Genomic DNA, 14406 nt, shown 5'->3' on the forward strand with positions numbered 1-14406 from the left:
CGAGACGCTCAGTTTCGCTTCTGCGTTTGACTGGTTCGGTGCCGCGCCATGATCGACTGACAAAGAAGCCCTGCTCCTCTCAACGACCCCCCGCGATCCACAGGCCGCACAACTCCATCATTTTTTCCAAGGTACAAAATTTTGAGAAAATAAAATATTGTCATTATTTTTTTTTTAATAAATTCAAAGTAAAAATTAAATAATTAAATTTTTTTTTTTTTTTATCAACAAGAAAACTAAATTCTTAATTATTTTGCATTTACATCCAATTTTCAAATAAGAAATTTCTTTTAAAATATTCTTGATGGCTTATTTTGCCGAAGAGAGTTTTCTCCTGTGAGACGAGACCACATCTTGATGTTTATTTAAAATTTGCTCAAGACTCGCATTTGATGCACGTTGAGGGCCTTGAGTTTTTGCTTGTGGTCCATTTGACATTAATGAAATACATTTTTTTTTCTCTGTATTGAGAGCCATATTTTTTAACTATTAAACCAAATTGGAAAACTCGACCGCTCTGGCGTTTAAGTCTCCTGAACTCAAATCGTGTTTCAAAACAAAAGGTCGTGCATAGCAGAGCACGATTATGCCTTTTGCACTTAATCAGCTGTTCAGCACGTTGCTTCTCGCTTTCTTCAAAAAACGAACAGTCAGAGATCAAAAGCTCCATCATCATTACTGAGTAACTTTGGCTCTAACAGACTGTGCGCTAGACAGGCAGTTTACTTTTTTGCTAGTCATTTTAACTGATCACAGCATTATCGTTTTGAAAGCGGAGAAATAAAGGCAAAAAATCTCTAAATGATGCTAATATCAGATCATGAGTTTATAAAATGGAGGAAAAACAACAATGAGTTGCAATTTTGGAGTTGTTTCTTAAATTTTAAATGTTATAATATTTCAAATTTGATAAAAAAAAAAAATAATAATAATAAAAAAATGTCAAAATTTATAACTTCATTTTTGAAAAGGAGTTAAAAGCTTCAATATTCGTTTATTTATTTAATTAATTAATATCTAAATTAAGCTCCAGTATGGTGATGTGATAATTTCAGGACTTGATTGGTTAAATTAATTCCAATTTTATTGCAGAGAGGCCCACTTTTTATATTGTTTCCATGTTTTAGTTTCCCCAACAGCCTTAATAATTATTCACTCAACTCCAATATAATTTTTTACAAAACTGAAATTAACTGCAATTTAAAACTTGTATTTAAATTTGAACTTTTGCAGGTGTGCGCGATGAGAGCAGTCAGATGACGACGAAAGTGTCGATCGAAGAGGAGGATGGCCTCCTGCCCATGCGTGCGGCCCCCGTGTGCGTGGTGGTTGGCGGCCATGGTGCCTCCGGTGTCCGCCTGTTGGCCCCCGAAGAGGGCGAAGACGTCAGCATAGAGTCGAGTCTGGACTCGAGTCTCGAGTCAACCACCATCACATCGTCGCCGGCGCCGTCGCTCCGATCGGCCGGTTCGCTCGACAAGGGTCCGCAAAAACGCGGCTTTTCCAAATGTGAGTACATGTGATTATTTTTATTTTCGACCCACAAAAACGGCCGTTGCGAAACTCCCGCCGGTTTGGCAGCAGTTTGTGTGCCATTTTTTACCAAAACGTTTTCGACGCCGGTTTCCTCTGCGCGCGCGATTAGGCCTCAGGAGGGTTCGGGGAAACTGATATGTGCAGGTGTCCGTCCTTAGGTGATTTCAGTAATGTTTTCTATCACTTACTCTGATTGATGAAAGAATCAATCATTTTTTTTTATTGTTAAATTTTTTGTAAGAAATTAGAAATTTTTAGCAGAAAAACATTTATAAATTTTTATCAATAATATAAAGTTATTTGAAATTAATTTTTATTATTTTATTTTATTATATTTGTTTATTTATTTTCTGTTCAAATACAATGAATTAAAATGAAATTTTACATCAAATCTGATTCAATCAATAAATTCATATAAATAAAATTTTTTTTTGCTATTATTTACTGTTGGACTGATCAACAATTCTTAACTTATTAAATACAATCATTAATCAATCATTTAGCTGTTTTTTTTTAAAGTTGAATTGTTCACAAAGATCTGTAATTTTGACTAAAATTCAAAACCTTAGCTATTTAGATTTTTACTTATTTCTAAATTTTAGAAGTTTTTTGCTTTGGTTCAAATCTTGCTGTGGGTTTCGAAAATAGTTTCCCTTTCCATAATATTAAGTTGCTTAATCTGATACATTTTGAAGATGAAATGAAATTCGTACATTCCTGTGAACTGGTTTGGCAACTTTTCGTTTCAATCTTGTCGGTTTTAGATCCGCATATATTTGTGCCCGAGTATTAGTGCGGAAACCGCAAATATTTGCCAGAAATCTAGGCTCAAATATTTGTCCCCTGAAAGAGCAACTCAAACAGGTCCTTCCTCTCCGGTTGCACAAACTTGGTAAACAGACCTGCAAAAAAGAAACAAGGATGATTGGCACAAGCATCAATCAATTCTTTTTAGACGGACGAATCCCATCATCAGGGATTCCCGAGCGCAAGAAAATAATAATATGCATGTCTGTGGCGTACAAGACTGGAGCAAAAACTGAGTACGCGCGAGTTCAACCACCGGTCGTGAGGTAAACAGGTGAACTCAAATTTGAAAAAAGCAAACTGGCTTGTTTTCTTTCAATCACGACTCGCCGGTTCCAGTTTCTTGCGCAAGAGCGGTTCATTAGAAGATGAAGGGTTAAGTAATGGCACTCAAGGTTGGCGGCAGTGCCAAATTTCCGCATTCCTCGAGCACTCGGGCCGGTTGGTGGAAAACGAGCGCAGCCCCGAGGATTATTTTCTACACTTCCTTTTTTACCTGAGCTTGTGTGCGAATCAATTTGGGTTTGGATCAAGGTTGTCGCCGCCGGACCGCGCTGAGAAGGCTTAGGCAATTTTTATTCCGGCCCAAATATCGTGCAATTAGTGCGTGTGGACCGAAAATTGCACACGATTATTTTCTAATATTGTTGTTTTTACGGGCGAGAATATCAATTTTTATCACTTCTACAAATTTACCGAGCGTGAAATATTCTTACGCAAGCTTCATCGAGTTCTCAGCTAGTCTCGATACGCGAATTAATACAATTTATTATTAGTAATTATTACGTCCGATAATTGACTCTCCTTCCCCGTCGTCGTAGATGGAAAGTGAACCGATCGACTCAATAAACTGCAACGTATAAACGCGCGCTACAACTTTTTACAAAATGCCAAGGTCTTGTGGCAAGTGCATGAAAAGGTTTACTAATTAACATACACAACGCATATGCTATGAGAAGTATGCGCACTGCTAGTTCAGTTGTCTATGCATAGAGGCAGATTATGACGTTTACCAAAGATCAATGTCAGAGCAATAGTAATAGCAACAGACCGCAATAGATGTAAGTTAAGAAAAAAATTATACCATAAAATTTTTAATATAATAATTTGTTGCGAGTTGACATTCATTTTTATTTAAAATAATTGATAATTCTGAATAATTATTAAATTAATTTTTAAATATTAAATCACCAAAAACCGTTGTTTCTTGTGAAAACAGCAACGGTCAAGTTTATTTAATCTATTTCATCCATTAGTGTGAATGTAAATTTATTCAATTTTTTAAAATTTTTCGTGTAGAGTTGTATCATAGTTGTGATATTTAGTGTATTCAAGTTCAAGTTTCTATTTTAATTTTTGAAAAGAAATTTAACGTGAATTCAGAAATCCACTGCTCGGAAAACGAATTAAAATGTTCTTATTTAAAATTTTTCAGTTTTTTTCCGGACAGATTAGGATTTCCGTTACCAGAAAATTAATTTTTCCAATTAAAACTTAAAAATCAAGTCAAATGGCAGCACTCTGTTCATGACTAGAATCATGGCTTATTTTTAGGATGTTTTGATTGCAAAACTGGATTGAAGTCGCATTAAATTTTATATATTTTTTTTCATATTTATAAAAAGTAGTTGAAAATTATAAATGAATTATAAAAAGTTTATTTTAAAGTAAAGAAAATTTAAGTAAAAAAAAAAAAAATAGATCTTATATGAAATGAATAAAATAATATTGTTTGCATTTTGGTGTGTGAAGATGTGCGCGCGTTTCCCTCTCTTTATAGACATAGAGTTTTTACAAGCAGAGACGCGTGGTAACGCCCAAATTATGCAAATTCCGCTATTCAATATGGTGTCAAATCAAGCGATTGTCATCTTGTGCAGCTAGACAGGCAGGATAGAAAAAGCCAAGCCGTGCTGCTGCATTAATCAAAACGTTCATTACATTTTATAAACCGCGGCGGCGCCCAGCAGCCGTTGCGCAAACTGCTGATTGACCGCCGACGGCCGATTCGGACGAGTAATTAGCATCATTGTGAGTGTGTCTGCGTGACGCATTATGGACGTTTTGCGACGGGGAAGAAAGAAAGAAAGTGCTTTTTTTTACGAGGTGCGCTGTGCATTGTCACATAATTGGAAAGTGCGAGATTTGCTGGATATTTGTGGAAATCGTCCGTACTCCGTGTGTGTGTGACTCGCAAATTTTGATATACACGCGCGTGGTTACCCAATGTCAGCGAGAGAGAAAAGATGAGCCGAATCGCGGAAGCTGAGCTCGCATGCAAATGCAAAGTACAAACGTAATTGACATAAGCGCACCTTTCTCGCCGCGGTTTTTGCATAACGCGCCGAATTGTCTTCGTTCGCCATCTGTTTTTATTTACAAGTTTTGAAAATCATTGCAAATGATTTGGAATGTATTGAATTAGGTAATGGTTTTCTATTCACAAAGTCTGATTTAAGGAAAATCCTTATGGAAATACCCGGAAATATAAACAAAGTGACGAAAAAGTGTCAGAAGAGACGAACTCATGAATGGCGCAGTTTAAACACCAAAGTCATCTTCCAAGCCGGAAGCTCAAATATAAATCATCTTTAAATTTTAAGAGTGATTTGTATTCAAGAAAATAAATTGAAGAAAATTTTTACGAGTCCATTAAAGAAAATAACAAATATAAATCAACTTTTGAATGTTTTCCTCAAACGTCAAAATACACGTGGTGACTTCACTCTTTTCTAATTCATTCATATATTAAAACAGTAAACAAAGTGTGTGATGATGCCATAGAGGCGTAGGTGAAAATCCTCAAAATATTGGACCTAAAAATGTAAGCACTTATTTTGCTATTTTTGCATTACTTAAACCAACAACAATGGTCAAATTCAACATCAATCACAACCAAATTTGAGGTTATCAGTCGGCATAAATCAACGCAATTTCTGCAAATTACATAGGCGAGCAAATTGCAGTGACCTTAAATTTTGCGGCCGCCTCAACCAACACCTCGAGCTTTCGTCTCTTATATTGGAAAATGAATGAAAATTGCTTTTGAATGTGTGTTAACGGGCAAAGAGAAAAGAAGAGGTTCCTCTGCTTTCGCGCAATTAAATGCAATTAAATTAAAAAACGAAACCGCTTTTTATTTTCCTTTTTTGCCTATTATACTACGAGGTAGTGCGTGGAATACGAAAATAGCATACCCAAGGCGATGCAAACACGCGAGAGTTATTTTCGTCGTGCGCTGCCGCCGAAAAAGAAAATCCACGCTCATAATCGATTCCACGGCGAATGAAATTTAATTAATTAACACTCTCCGATAAGGCATTTATTTAGCAAACGTCGATTTGCTCACTGCGGTTATTGTTTGCTTACATTGCACGAAATCTAATCTTGATCAGGTTGAGAAATCCGATATGCATGCTCGCTACCTGTTTTGTTTCTCAATAAAAATGGCAATTCAACTAATTACCAAAAAAGTATTGCAAGGCCGGATTTTATCAAATTACTCAAAATTTTTTTATATAAAAAACTGAAATAAAATTTACTAATATTTTAATAATTCAAATATTAATATTACTTGAATGACTAAAAATAGCATTATTTTGTGGAAAAAAATTAACTTTTTACTTATTTTCTATAATATTTTTAGCTAAAAAGAGAAGTGTTAAATAAAAATTTGCACTTATGCCTCTGAAATTGCTTCTTTTGGAAGTTTTTTTTGTTGTTGTTTATTGGCGTTTAGTTTAAACACAACCGGTTTATTAAAATAAAATGAAGTGGGTAATTTCGGTAACAAATTGACCTAAATCACAATAACCAATAATACATTTTTAACGAGCCGTTACTTGAGCACACCGTGCACTTCCTGTTACAAATCCCTGATAACTCCGCTCCTTATTCACTTTCCTCTGGTTAAAACAATCATAAATTAATTTAAATTTACAATTAACTCTAATGCAAAAAAGCCTGGAGCATATAAAAATTATTCTATCCTTCCTCATTCCGCCAAATGAAAAACTCATCTAGCGAGTTTTGTCCTATGCAGACTAGACTGAGAGATGAGCTCCGTAAAACGAGTTGGTTGCCTTTCTAAATCGCTCGAACGCATTCATGCTGCCCGTTTTTGGCAATACGGTTTAATTTATGACTGATTTCCGCGATATATACCAGAACAAATATTATCCTTTCTTGTATTTATATTTAATTTTCTTCTTGAGAAGCTCGGGCTGAATGTTCTGGTCCCGCCTCCGAATGAAATAGCAACACAAAGTGGCGAACGCTGCCAATCACTACCAAGCGACACCCAACATGAATTTGAATAAATAATTGCGCTGCTCGCATGCTTGTGACGTAAGAAAATCCAACCGGCCGGGTCACTTTCGCTCCGGGTTCATCGCGGCCAGCCTGCACAGATCTGTCTGACTGAAAGGGAACCTCACCAACTTGCACTTGCCGAATTGCCTGATTTCACGAGAAAGAAAAAAAATTACTCTAAGAAATACAGCGTAATTTAATTTTCATTTGATATTTTAAATTCAAATGCATAGTGAAAATGTGGGGAAAAAATTATTAGAATATAAATTGCTTCAATAATATACATAAAAATTTTAATCTTGCTTTCTCGTTTGGAAGATAAACCGGCCATACATGGGTGCGCTCAACAATTTTGCGCTCGCGCTCGCGCTCGCGATCACTGGCAACGGTGCGCTCGCGCTCTGCGCTCGCGATCAAGATTTTGAAAATGTTGCGCTCGCGCTCTGCGCTCGCGCTCAAATTTTTTAAAAGTCTTGCGCTCACGCGTTGCGCTCAAAAATATTTTTATCCGAAGAAAAAGTGCGACTTTTTAGACAATTTTTTAATATAACAAAAAATACATCGGCAATTGGAAAAGATAAAGTTGAAGTTAAATCACCAAAATTGGGATCAGTTTTGAAGTTTTTGGTATAAAAACGATAAAAACACTGTTTTTCATTACAATTTTTGATCAAATTCGGGAATTTTTACTTTTGGTTTGAGCGCAAAATGAGCGCAATTGAGCGCTGCGCTCAGCGTCCAATGCGCTCGCGCTCTGCGCTCGCGCTCACGATTTTGAAAATCGTGCGATCGCGCTCTGCGCTCGCGCTCATGAGCGCAGAGCGCGAGCGCAGATCGCAGAGCGCAAAGTGCGCTCTGCCCATGTATGAAACCGGCTGACATACCAAGTCGGTGCGGATTTCTGCACCTCCCACTGTTAAGTTCTGTTCTCCATAGATTATATTATACCTTCCAAAAGCACCTTTTCAGTCACAAGCTTCAAACAAAACAAATTAAAAATCAAGAAAACTGGTTAAATCGTCAAAAAAAGGGGAAGAATAATACACAGCAGGCGCCTTATTTATTTTTTAATGACAAATATTTCAATTTAATTTCAATCTTTCTATAAAAATAAATCACTCAAATGTCACTGATCAACATAAAAAAACTTAATTTATATAAAAAAGTACTGAATTTCCATTAATGCATTTTTATTCTTTAAATCGATTGCCAAGATTATTGGTTGTGTTTCTTTTTGTGAACAAAATCATTGAGCAGAACGGACGCGTAAAATCGCCATTGTTACACTTTTCAATTGAATATAACATTTATAATGTGTCTCGGACAATAAAACGCCGCCGCCATTGAGAATCAAGTGGCGTGAAAAGACAAATTAACTCTTTTGTGCGGGCGTTGTGTCAAGTCATCCGTCGGCAGCGCCGCCGACCGCGCCGCATTCCCAGGAGTAATTCAGGATTTGTTGTCTCAGGTCGCCATTCAATTATCAATCAAAAGTGCAGCGGAACGCAAATAATGAGTCTGGAGATGAGATTGCAACTTTGTATATTCTATACTGTGCGGTTCTATTATCCAATGGACGACGATTAGCACCTACGACATTTTAATTTGCGCCAAAAGTGTTACCTTCGAAGGTCGTTTCCGCCACCGATTGTGAGGTCGCATCCAACGATTATTGCACGCAGACAGTTAAATGCTTAGGCAATGAAAGAGTTGACGAGGAGCTAACTTTTGAGAAGGCGAATTAAAAAGCGTTGCCCTTCGCTCAAGGAAGAGCAGCAATAAAATTGCGCTTTAATTTCAAAATTTATTTTTAAATTTTTCTATCTTTATTCAAAAAGTTTAAAATAAAAAAACAGAATCAACGGAGTTATTTCATAAAAAAAAATTAATTTATCCGATTATTTTAAAATTATTGATTCCTAAGAACTGCATTTTGTGATTTGATTTAAGACGAATGAAAACTGTAAAAGTTATTAAATTCCATATGACATAAAATAATGAGCTAGGAATTATTCATGTTGCGGAAATCTTCAGCCTCCGGATCACATGTCTCGTTTTCGGCGCTGCTCCTTCTTCTCTTGCGCAAAACTCTCATTTCAATTGTGCTGTATGTGTGATGCCCGTAGCTGCTGCCGCTTGGGTCGACGCTAAATGTCAACCTTAGAAAGTCATTTTTTCTTCGGGACTGAGATCATCCGAAAGATGGACAATCGAACCCGATAACATTCGTTTTCCGATTGAAAGTATTGAAAATGTTGAAAATCGGCATACGCGACCTTGCCGTCTCTAGAAATCTCTTCTCGCGGCGTCTGCGCATAAAATCTGCAAACAAACTCGACCTCTCGGCGCATTTCCATCAAACAAACTCGGGCCCGAAACGCGGCTCTCAAAATTATGCGCACGAGCAAACTGGTTTTCAAATCTTAACTGTGCCCAGCGTAAAGCAACGTTTTTCTCGGTGCTGGCTTTAATTATGATATCTTAAAAATGTGAAAAGCACATTTGCGCGCAGCGCACCAAGGCTGTTCACTTCTGCGGGGCGGAGATTTTCGCCAACGGCAGCGGAATTGCATCAGCGCGTGTGCGAATCGTGCTTGATCGCCACAGCTGATTCGTCAATGCGGTGCGTGACAAAAAAAAAAATCATGGAAACATTTTTACGGCACTTTTATAGCAACACTTTTGATAATAATTATAATGGTGGAGATTTTGAAACGGCATTGATTTTTATTGCTCTTTAGAGAGCTGCTGACCATTGGAGGACTCTTTGTGGCTCTATTCATTTTTACGGAATATGAATTTGACCTTTAATTTTGACTTTCCCTAATGCCGATCTGGTTTTAAATAAATGTAACACATGGCTTGGTTGTGTTTTTCAGAACAGAAAAATTATTTATTAATTTTTTCTTAGTCTGCTGTGATTTGATTAAATTTTTTATTTAAAACAAAAATTAGCTCTTGCATTGATTTCAATGGAGAAGTCTTTAATTTGAAAATTGTTATTACAAAAAAAAAGAAAACAATATTTATTGCAACTAACAAACAAACTATCTGAATCTAATAAATTCAAAACTTTTAAAAAAAGTTCATTTAATTTTATCGTTCTGATTTTCATGAATTGGGATCACACTTTGTACAAAGTCGCCCAAGCTTGAAATTTCGTTATCCCAATTTTCAAAGCTTGCGGTAATTGCGAATGATTGAATTATTAAATGGATGCAATTTGAAAAATTCTACAAGGAATTGCTGATTAATGCAAAGCGCTTTTCCAGCCCAGCTGAGATGTTTGGCAGGAAACTCGGTTTGCACACAAACGTTTGTTCTTAATTGTAATTGTAAAGCGGTGCTAATTACTACGGGACACGAGAGTCGCACGCGAGCCGCCGATTTTGTAAATTCCAATTATTCCGATTTGCCTTGGTTGCTGCCTGGGCGATTTTGATGTGTTTCCTCCAAAACAGGAAACTCGAATCGCACTTGAAATAAAGTAAATATATTTCCGACAAAACGCGCGTGCAACCAAGAGCCTCCGCCGCACGCCAGCCTTGACTCTTTTGGTCATCCACCAAGGATGCTGTGCCAAGTGGAGAAAAGTCACACACACAGAATTACTGTCACCCGATTCCTTGAAACCGTCTTTCGGGCTTGAATCGAGAAGAGTCGCGGCGTTGAGAAACGTGAGCTTTATTAATTTATGTGGCCAACGAAAATGCTGCAACTTTGGACAAAATAACAACACACCTGATATATTATACTCCTTTCATATACCTCACAAAACCGGTGGCACGTTGTAAAACTTTCTGTTATTATATTTTATATTTTATAATCCTCATCATTTTATCCGCAGGTTCTATCAAAACATGTTTGCGCAAAACGACGAGAAATGTTTTTTTTTTTTAACAATCCCCCTTCAAAAGAGAAACAAATTGAATTTTATAAATGTATTGTTTTTTATGCTTATTGGTTTATGTATTTCAAATTGTTTTGAATTATAATAATTAAAACCTTTAAACTATTATTTAGAAGGGTTGTATTTTAATCAATATGTGTTTTTTTATTAAAAATAATTTCTTTAAGTTTGATAAATAGAGGGAGCTATTTTTATATATTAATATAATATTTCAATTGAAGATGTCAATTGAGAAATAATTATAACATTATTTAATTATGCATTAAAATAAATTATTACAAATTTTCAATAATCAGAAGAATTGTGAAGAGTATGAAAAAAAAGAAAATTAGGAGTAGATTCTGTTTCCAGAATCTCTGGAATTTGCTCTAACAAGGAGTAATTATTTTTAATGACCGAAATTACAGTTAGAGGTAGTTGTCGAGGACAATTTTGGGGAAAATGTTGTCACAAGAAAGTACGCCTATAATTGGCATTTCGGAAGAGGAGATAATTTCAGTAATTAAACTGAGGAAGAGCGGCTGTGAAAATAAAAATAAGATGCTACAATTAAGAAATCGTTTGACTATAAATATTGATAGAGATTAGAGCAAACTTGTAACTTATTCTAGACTTAAAACAAACGCCCAAATTTAGAGAATGGAGATTTTTACAATCGGGAGTTCCTTGACCTCTTATAAACCTCCAAATCCGTTTGTTACACGTTTTATTAATAGAAAAACTTTGGACGGTGAATGAAAAATTAGCACAGTAATAAAAAAACTATTAATTAATTATTTCCGCAAACAAAAATAGTTTTAAATCTTAATCAATTTTGTATTCAGGAAGTTGTTGTGAATTAAGTTCTAACATCCTTATGAAAAATTTCCAGCGTACCTTTAAAAAAGGAAATTAGTTTGAAAATCTGCAATTCCGTCTCAACTGACTGCGCAGTTGCATAATTAAATTATTATGTATTTTGGTGGTCGTCGTCGAGTCGCGTTATTTATTTACAAAACTAATAACGAAGTCAAAAGACGCATGCATGAGTGAAAGTATATTTGTGAATACAGCGCGCAGAGAGCGAGAGATAAATAGGTTACTAGGTGGATTATATCACAGAAAACCTGTTCTGACGCCGAGTGTGTGCTCTTGAAATATTTTTCTCCTTTTTCTCGTCGCGCTGCACTGACGACGCACGAATAGAATGCACTTGCGTTGACCTGCCTCAATTGTCAAGTGCATGCGTGCAAGTGCATTCAATATGGAAAGGCAAATTGAATAAAAAAAATTATAATAATAATAAAAGTCGACAAGTCTCTCTCGAGAGAGAACGCCTACTGGTCAAATAAAGGAAATGCCGTCGAATGTGAAAGTTATTCCTCTCTCGCCGCGCATATATACGCGAGCTATTTTTTTTTTCAAACCACACACCGCCTGCCTAATTTTGTAAAAAAACGGCCGCCTCTTACGCAACTCGTGCGCCGCTAATAAATATACACGCGATTAAATAACACACTCTCGGCATAATCCGCACTCTCTATGGCTGTGTTTTTTTTTTGTCCACCTGACAAAAAGCGGCTCGATTTTTTTCATACCAGGTTTCTCCTTAATGATGATTATGTGCCGGTATCTTTTGCCGGCAACTTTTTTTTCATGCCTCGGAATCTAATACTTCTTTGCATCAAAAATTTCTTCCTGTTGCCGTCGGTGTTCCTACTTTATTTGAACTTTAATTAGCTGTATTAAATTCGGCGGCGACTTTTTATTTATTTTTTATATAACTCGCTGACGCACAGCTCTCGCTGAATACATTTAGGAGAGGCCGCGTGCAATTATCTCTGAATCAGGCGCGAAGTGAAATTATGCAATAATGCTTTCTATTAAGGACTCGCCATCAATTTCCTGAAAAATCTTTTGGACGCTCGAAATAAAGAGCAATAAACACGAAATAATAATCAGGAGTTTAGATAATCCATGCAAAGACTTTTTTGAAAAAATTTTTAAGCAGCAATAATGTAATAATAATTAATTCAGTTAATTTTAATAATGTATCTCTAATTTCGTGGGGACCAACTAAAAATTAAAAAAAAAAAAAAACTTTTTGCAACTAAATCTTTTAGTATTTTTAAAAATTGTATGAAGCTCTAGGTAATAATTAAATTGTTTTCTCTTTCGATACTTGCAGTTCCTACAAATATATCTATGACAAACAAATATTATTATTATTAATAGACTTAAATTTATTTATAAACGTAATGTGTTTTTTCCCCAGACAAATGTTATATGACAAACAGGACAAGGGGCTCGCCGTCACCGTTTATGTAACATAGATGTTTATTAGATTTTTGCGGTCACTTCCTCTCACGCTGGAGAAAGCAGTCGCTGATCAAAAATCGGCATCACTTAATCAGCGGCAGCCGTCAGCTCGGCCTATATGGAACTATGAGTTGTAATTGTGCGAGACCGATAGAAAAATCAATCGATCTTGGCTGTCAGAAATCGGCCATGTGGCGCAGGGCGGGGGCATTCACCTTTTGTTCAAAGTATGCAAACGTTTTGTTTGCATGACCACAAAGACTACAAAGAAGTGACTTTTCGAAAGGGAAAATAATCTTTCTTTTCTTGGAGCACAAAAATAATATTTGAAATAGAAAAAAAAATTAAAATTAGTAAAAAAAAACAATAAATAATGTTTAGGGATAAAAAAATTATGTTAAAATAAGTACAAATTTTAATAATTTAATCCAATGAATTGAAAAATTGATAAAACTTAAATTTGAATTAATAGCAATAAAACTTAATTTTCAATTTGTCATGATTGAAGTAAATTTATAATTTTTGTATTTTATAAGATATATTTAATTTCATAAAACTGTGTGTTTGATTTTGAGTTTTTATATAAAATAATTTTGTTCAAAGCTTTCTGGACTGGAAAGAATTTACATAATATGCATGTATAATTATAATTTGCAAGCAATTACATTTTAAATTGGTCTCAAACATTTATGGCTGTTGCGGGTGAGTGAACGATTGTGTTTTATCTCAAGGATTTAATGCGCAAATTGTAGAATTATTTCGAGCTCTGCAACAGCGAAATATCCGCACATTCGTTCAAATTGCGCAAATTTCCAGACGCAAGCAGCACGTCCGGCAAAGTTAAAACTACTTTCGTCGGCCGAGTAGATTCCCTTGAAACAACGCACGTACCGCGCGGAGGATGTCAACATATAAAATTTACTTTTTAATCACAAAAATAACATTTAAATTTCATTGTAAAGCATTCTGGTTTTCAGTAATTCATGAATAAAAACTCAAGAAACAAGAATTTGCATTATAATCTACACGATCCATCACATACAATTTGTTTTCAAAAATCGTGCGGATTCATTTTTCAAGTAGATTTTACAGCACGTACTGCCGGTTAAAGCACAATAAGTGTCACACGCACAGCGCGGATTCGCAGAATTTGCTCAGGTGATTAGACCGGAGGTGCGAGTTCAAGGAGCTCGTCTGCCGCGCTCAATGAATGAATGAGTTTTCGTGATGTAATCCCGAAAGTAGTTCCGCGTTCGTCGTTGGCATAATACACGAGAAAACCCGGAGCTCAAATCTTGAACGATCTTATTTGTGTTTGAGATACTGTGGGAAAAAATAAAACGAGAAGAGCGACAGCTGCCACCACACTCTATAGAATCTCCAGCCAAAGCTAATTGGTTTGGAAACAAAATTTCGCTCAAGGATTTTGCTCCCGTGCTTGTTAGGAAAATAAACAAAACCACCAATAGCTAAATGAAAGGCCGAGGACTATTAGAGTTGACACGAATAGGTTTTTTGAAAATATTTTTACAGCACAGTTCATA

General features: G+C 35.8%; 1 protein-coding gene across 1 annotated transcript in view; it reads left to right on the forward strand.

Moving 5' to 3' along the window:
* Nucleotides 1–14406, forward strand: part of LOC132199491 (scavenger receptor class B member 1-like) — a 27275-nt gene continuing 12869 nt past the window's right edge. Inside the window, exons 1-2 of the mRNA XM_059624260.1 lie at nucleotides 1–131; nucleotides 1234–1509. Of these exons, the coding sequence (XP_059480243.1) occupies nucleotides 1257–1509 (253 nt within the window). The 5' untranslated portion in view covers nucleotides 1–131; nucleotides 1234–1256. The remainder of the gene's footprint in view (nucleotides 132–1233; nucleotides 1510–14406) is intronic.

The sequence above is a fragment of the Neocloeon triangulifer genome, unplaced genomic scaffold (assembly GCF_031216515.1).
Source record: "Neocloeon triangulifer isolate White Clay Creek 2 clone unplaced genomic scaffold, ASM3121651v1 ptg000014l, whole genome shotgun sequence".
Classification (NCBI taxonomy): domain Eukaryota; kingdom Metazoa; phylum Arthropoda; class Insecta; order Ephemeroptera; family Baetidae; genus Neocloeon; species Neocloeon triangulifer.